This window comes from Phaseolus vulgaris, chromosome 6 (genome assembly GCF_000499845.2).
Source record: "Phaseolus vulgaris cultivar G19833 chromosome 6, P. vulgaris v2.0, whole genome shotgun sequence".
Lineage (NCBI taxonomy): Eukaryota > Viridiplantae > Streptophyta > Magnoliopsida > Fabales > Fabaceae > Phaseolus > Phaseolus vulgaris.
Window position 1 is genome coordinate 27,224,358 of NC_023754.2, and position 6,683 is coordinate 27,231,040.

Sequence of the window (6,683 nt, forward strand, 5' to 3'; positions counted from 1 at the left end):
GTTTTTAAAAAGCACTTTTTTAATTTGAAATTGTCTTCTTTGTGCTTATCTATTTTCGTAACATTTTAAAATTTGTCATTTTAATAAAATTGGAAAAAATTACACCAATTTTATTAAAAAAATCCAATTACTTCTTAGTTATTACTTTATTATTTTGCATGAGTTGGGTTCGATTCAGATGCGCTCTTAATTAAAGTTATGGACAAGAGACAAACAACAATATATATATATATATATATATATATATATATATATATATATATTTCGTATATCGTTTTCAACCTTGTATGGGAATTCATTTCATACAAAATTAATGAAGTCACACATTAATACGTTAGAAACAAGTTAGAGGAGATACAATACAAGTAAAAGGATTATGAGTTCAAATTCATGAATTATTTGTAGCAGTACATAAGGAAGGCACTCAAGCTATGGAGTCATTTCAAATTAAAAGGAATGGTTAAAAAGGCAAGTATCACATTGATGGGTCCCATGAAATTTAAAAAGGGATATTATATCCTATGTAAATGAAAATAAATAATCCAAGTGCCTCATATTTTAAATTATAATATATAAATAACAACAACCTTTGTTTAACGAGTCAATCTCGTAAGGTTAAATTCAGCATAAATGATAAATTAAATTAAATCTAAAATTCTCCTGGTTGTTTTTCAAGGAACGCAACCATCGTTGTTTAATTAGGAAAACATCATAAAATTGTAAGAACTGCATGGAATGCTAAAATCTGGCCAACAAATAACAAAATTGTAAAGTTGAAGTTCTTCCATTTTAAGCAAATAAATGAAAAATAAAAACTGTTCTTAGCACGTGGGAACTGAGAAAGACAATAATAATTGTAACATAAAAGATTTTTACCCTTTTTTTGTGAATGATTAACCTGTGCTAAATAATTAATCTTTGGGGCATCTAATATGCATGGTTGTCGAAAAAGGCTTATCTGATTATGCATGTGATGGGTATCTATTAAAATTGTATTCTCTATCAGTACAACAATCATAGAAATGGTGAACATGTGACACTGGTAAATGAAATGGATTCGCCTTCTTTATACTCTTCGTTAGATACTCCACACGTGCTGGCAAAACCTTATTTATAAGGGTTTTTAAGAGTAAAAAATATTTAAAAAATTTATATCTCGTGAGTTAAAATAAATTTATTCACAAATTGAAAAATAATAATTTATATATAAAGTAAATAGAATATGTAAACCAATTTTAATTTATAAGTAACTTACTTTCTTTTAAAACTTTTTTTCTAAAATTTATAGGGAGAAACTTGTCACAAGTTCTTTAAGAAAGAAAAATGAAGGAAAAATTTCAGAGTGATTTATAAAATTAAAAATGAAATCGCCCACCGTGGGGCTCGAACCCACGACCACAAGGTTAAGAGCCTTGCGCTCTACCAACTGAGCTAGACGGGCTTTTGATTTTATTTGAACTAACTGTAATTTAGAATGTTGACTTCTAATCAGAATACTTCACACTCTTAACTTCAAATTAATGATAAATATAATTTCATTTTCCCAATTTACATATTTATATACTATAAAAGAATTAAATATTAAATTATAATTACATATTTATATAAAGGTTAGCACTATTATTTTTGTAGCTTTGTTGAGTCTCTAATACGTTGGACATAAACAAAAAGTTTGACTTTATTTTCAATATTGAGCTGGACATATAGTACTGTATAATATATTTGAACTACCAAAACATTGAATCACTTGTTTTGAGGGGATATAACATTACATATTAGTTTAATACTACTACAGATGGTGTAAGATGCTTATGAAGAAAACCACGTCTTAATTTTCAACTGATGAAGCTGTTGTTACTTGGAAGGCAGACATGAAATAAGTTTGCCAAGTACAAATTCTAAAGTAAGGCTCAAGAAATGTGGTGCCATGCCAGTTTTTTGAATCACAATCTTTATTATTTCCTATACTTATTTCCAAAATAAAATAGAATTTTCAGATGCTCAAGCACCCAAGGGTTATGATACATGGTTTATAATTCATTCTCTAAAGCAGAAACCTTTATTTAATGATGATAAAAGTTAGTTTTTGACCAGAAAAAAAGGAATATAAATTAAGAAAAAACTTCTCCCTAAGTAATTTTAGAAGAGAACAAACTTTTCTACAAAATAACATTAGTTTGTACAAAAGCTAAAAATTAAATTTAGAAAAATTATATGAGAGATTTTATAAATTAACTTCGGACAAACTATTTTTTTTCTTCAAAAGGAGAGTTTATAGAAAAAACTCATCCAAATATACTAAAAGAGCATGCAAGTAACTAAATATATGTAAAAGAAATGCAGTTAAAGAGAAGTTTGGCATGAATCCAATATAAAGAAGTGTGTAGATAGATTGGTTTGCAAAGAAGCTCGAATGGAGGATTTTTAAAATTAAAAGGGTGTTTGGAGGAAAATATTGGAAAACTATGAGAAGGGTGGTATGATAAATAACAAAGGAGGTGTAAATAATATTTTACTTTTTATGGGTCAGCCGAGAAAGAAGGCCAGAGCAAACTGAGCCCAAAGGCCCATACCCAAACATGCAGAATTGCAGCAGAGAGAAACACGAAATTAACAGAACAGCGCGCCGAAAATAGTGCATCAGTTCAGAGAATATGCCATAGTGCGTGCAAATTCGTATATCTGACGCCAAGGAAAAATCGACCCAGAGGAGAATAATTTTTTATTTATTTTATTTTATTGGGTAAGTATTAGCCGCAGTATTAGTTTACTGTGCAATCAATTGCGTCGGTCAAAGTGTGTTTCCTTCTACGATGATTTTGTTTCGTGCATGTTCTTATTGTGCTGTTTCTGTTTTGATCAATTTTCAGTTGCTATAACACTGGTTTCTCGAGCTTGTCAAAATGATTAATTTTGGAATAAGTAAGAGTTGGTTTTATATTGCCTATAAAGTGTTCGAAGGAATGCATAAATGAAACTGAAAAGCGAGAACTATTTATCTTTAAATAGTTTGGTTGTCGACTGAAGACAATTTAAATTGTTCGGCGTAAACATAACAACAAAGTATTCTGAAATGTGATAATTTTACAGGTTTAAAATTTAAGGTAAAATAGACTATTCTCTGTCTGGGTAAAACAATTTTTACACTCTAATCACAAACCTTCATATATGTCAGCCAGGTTTGTTAACTCTTACAGAAGTCTTATGAAGGATGTTTTTAATTGGTTTACAGTGTAAAATTTTTACACAGACAGTGTATAGCTATTATATTCTAAATTTAATGCGTTTTATGTGTATACTTAGGTAGTAAAGTGAGTGAGTTCTTAATTTTGAACATGATATGTGTAGAAGATACATGCTATATGTATAATTAGGTTCTGTACTCAGCATAGTGGTGTTAAACAGAAAAACAACTTAAAGATTCTGCATAAAAGTTATGAAATATGAAGAAAATTGTTCTTTAAACTTACTACCAATTCGTGTTCGTCTGAAGGAGTGTAAGCACGCTTCGTTGCTGTTTTTAAAAAGTTTAGCACTAAGAATGAGTTTAGGGAGTGCATTCGTGAAACTGAAGAGATACTGATAAATGACAGGCCATAGCTTTTACAGTAGATCTTGTTCAACGAAAAGGAATGATGGTGTTTGTTGAATTGCAGGGAGTGCAGTTTTGATAACTCTAGAGGGTACTTATCGGTTCGACTCTGTGATAACACATCTCCAAATTTGAAAACCATGATGCCCATGACATGTTTAAGCTCAATTGTTTCTCCTATTCTCCTGTCACGAATATGTCAGGTAATGCTGTTCTTTTCACCAAGAAAAGAGCTGTTTTTGTTGTGATTTCTTATTCTTCTGTTCTGACTCAGGTTAAGATGGATACAACAAGAGCCCTTGTATGGGACAATAAATTATCAACAAATGCAATAACCGTCTCACCGAAGGTAAACAACAAAGAGTTTTTATAATAATTGCATTTCTTTTATTTGGCTTTTGAAATATTGTAATATTCTGCTTTTGATTGTAGAGAAGTTTTATCCACTGCTTGATTAAGAGATCCAAATTTAGCCCAAAAGGTGGTGGTCCCATGGAGAAGAAGTAGGTTTTATTCTATTTTTCATTATTTTTCAAAGAATTCTTGTTTATGTGAATTATTAGTTTTACCTGGAATGCAGAAAAGGGAAGAAGACAACAGGAAAGAAAGAGCACCACTTGTGGAAAAGTAGAGATTCAGCTCAGTCTGGCCAAAAGGCCCTCACTCTTGTTAGAATTGTATGTCACCCTTTTATATCCTTTTAGTCAGAATTTTAGATTTGGGGGTATTACTGGATTCTCCACATTCATCAGCACTGCCATAATCTGATATTTTATCACCTAGTGGATTCAAAATTAAACTTGTTCTGTCAGTACGGGTTGGTTTGCATTTGTTAGTATCTTCAACTGTAACTTACATTTTTTTTATTAAAAGCTTACTGTTGTGATCGGTTAATAGATTGGGCACATCGATTTCCCTCTAACACAGTGATTTATCTCCTTTCTCTTATTTTTCTTCTGGTTTCTGGAGTTTTCTTGAGCTTTTCCACAATTCTTCTACCGATTCTCCATTTTTTACATGTTATTGGATCATATGGAGGCACAGATGAATGTGGAGAAATTGGTGATACAGGATAGGAAATGAACTATTTATTAAATAGAGTAAATTGATTAAAAAAGTACCAAGAAAATAATTTAATTAAAGAACAAAGGAGGGTTCTTTTCATCTTAAAGTATCATGTTGGTTTTGATTTTGTGCTTTATGGAACTTGAAATGGTAGGTTTCTAAACTCCCTAATGAGAAAGAAGCTGTTTATGGGGCATTAGACAAATGGATAGCTTGGGAAACAGAGTTCCCAGTGATTGCAGCAGCTAAGGCTTTAAATTTACTCTATATATTAAATAGAGTAAATTGATTAAAAAAGTACCAAGAAAATAATTTAATTAAAGAACAAAGGAGGGTTCTTTTCATCTTAAAGTATCATGTTGATTTTGATTTTGTGCTTTATGGAACTTGAAATGGTAGGTTTCTAAACTCCCTAATGAGAAAGAAGCTGTTTATGGGGCATTAGACAAATGGATAGCTTGGGAAACAGAGTTCCCAGTGATTGCAGCAGCTAAGGCTTTAAAAATCTTAAGGAAAAGGGGTCATTGGGTTCGTGTAATTCAAGTAAGAACACAACTACTTTAAAGAGCTTCTGTTCTGTATCATACCAAGCTCTTTGTCTTCCTTTATGAATTTTTTAAGAATATTAGACAGCAAAGAATCTTACTGATATTAGTCCTCGTTAAATCACAGGTAGCGAAGTGGATGTTAAGCAAAGGTCAAGGAGCAACGATGGGAACATTTGATACCCTTCTTCTGGCATTTGATATGGACCAGAGGGTAGATGAGGCAGAATCATTGTGGAATATGATCATACATACCCACATGCGCTCTGTCTCAAAGAGACTGTTTTCTAGGATGATCTCGATATATGATAATCATGATATGCCGGATAAGATCATAGAGGTATCCTTCTTTGAACCATTAATCTCACTTCACCTTGCATTAATTTTTTGTTGTTGCAATTTTAACTTGAATCTTCTATGCCTAAACAATTGCGGCCTCACGTGTAAGTTCAGGTATTTGCAGACATGGAGGAGTTGCGGGTAAAACCTGATGAAGATACGGTCAGGAGAGTAGCAAGAGCCTTTACAGAACTAGGCGAAGAAGAGAAGCGGAAATTGGTTGCAAGACGATATGGGATTAAATGGAAGTACATTCACTTCAATCGTGAACGAGTGAGAGTTAGAACAGAAGCATATGAAGATAATGAGTCAACCAATTGAAATATGTATATCAATATGTGCCGATGAGGATACTACTTGTTAAGTTCTACTGCAGCTGCATCAGTGGCTCATCAATCTGATTCATTGCTGTTCATCCAGGTCTAACATAGCTACTGATCAATCAGAGGTTGTACTAAATTGAGGGATCGGGGCTCTGCACCCGAAATTGAAAACGACAATGTTGTAATGTATATATACTTAGTTAGCTAGGCATGTATTCAGAGCAAAACTTGTGAATATATAATATTTGATATCTACACTCGAAACTAGTTTCTTAGTTCTGCATATACTAATTTGTGTTTAGGTATATTCTTGAAACTGGATCAACCTAATGAACCTGACAATTTGAATCAAATTAAAGTGTTTTTGTTTTTCACTTCACAATCGTGTCGAACTTGTACCAAACAGATTAAATCTGATCCCTATTGATTTTCGATTCATACTTTTTAAAACCAAACCACTGATTACTGATTGGATTCCATAAGTTGGATTTTCGTTTTACGTTTAGGCAACCAAAACCAAAGTAACGCCGTCCTTAGTCCTTTCCAAAGTATTCTTTTAGGAGTAATCTAAAGAATGATACAGTTGATACAATTTTCAGCACAACCGTGCGTGGCTGCTGAAAGAACAGTGTTTTAAGACACGAAGAGTTGTGATATGTTCTCTGGCTGCACAAACTTCTATTTCTATTGTATTTTCTATAGCAATATTTTGCATTTAAATATATCAAAATCTTTATACAAAAATACATAAACAATTGTGATACACAGAATTAGGTATGAGCAATGCCATCTCATATGAAACAGGCAGACATAGGCACA

General features: G+C 32.0%; 1 protein-coding gene and 1 non-coding gene across 2 annotated transcripts; one reads left to right on the plus strand and one right to left on the minus strand.

The window, feature by feature from the left end:
- Positions 1-1,368: 1,368 nt before the first annotated feature.
- Positions 1,369-1,441, minus strand: TRNAK-CUU (transfer RNA lysine (anticodon CUU)). Its single transcript has one exon. It is a non-coding gene; the product is annotated as a tRNA-Lys (tRNA).
- A 1,165-nt stretch (positions 1,442-2,606) lies between these two features.
- LOC137832426 (pentatricopeptide repeat-containing protein At4g18975, chloroplastic) lies at positions 2,607-6,128 on the plus strand. The gene is made up of 8 exons (XM_068640586.1): positions 2,607-2,743; positions 3,657-3,795; positions 3,867-3,941; positions 4,025-4,095; positions 4,173-4,269; positions 5,057-5,200; positions 5,330-5,542; positions 5,656-6,128. Exons 2-8 carry the CDS (start codon positions 3,733-3,735, stop codon positions 5,860-5,862), a joined length of 870 nt encoding a protein of 289 aa, XP_068496687.1. The 5' UTR covers positions 2,607-2,743; positions 3,657-3,732; the 3' UTR covers positions 5,863-6,128.
- Positions 6,129-6,683: the final 555 nt, after the last annotated feature.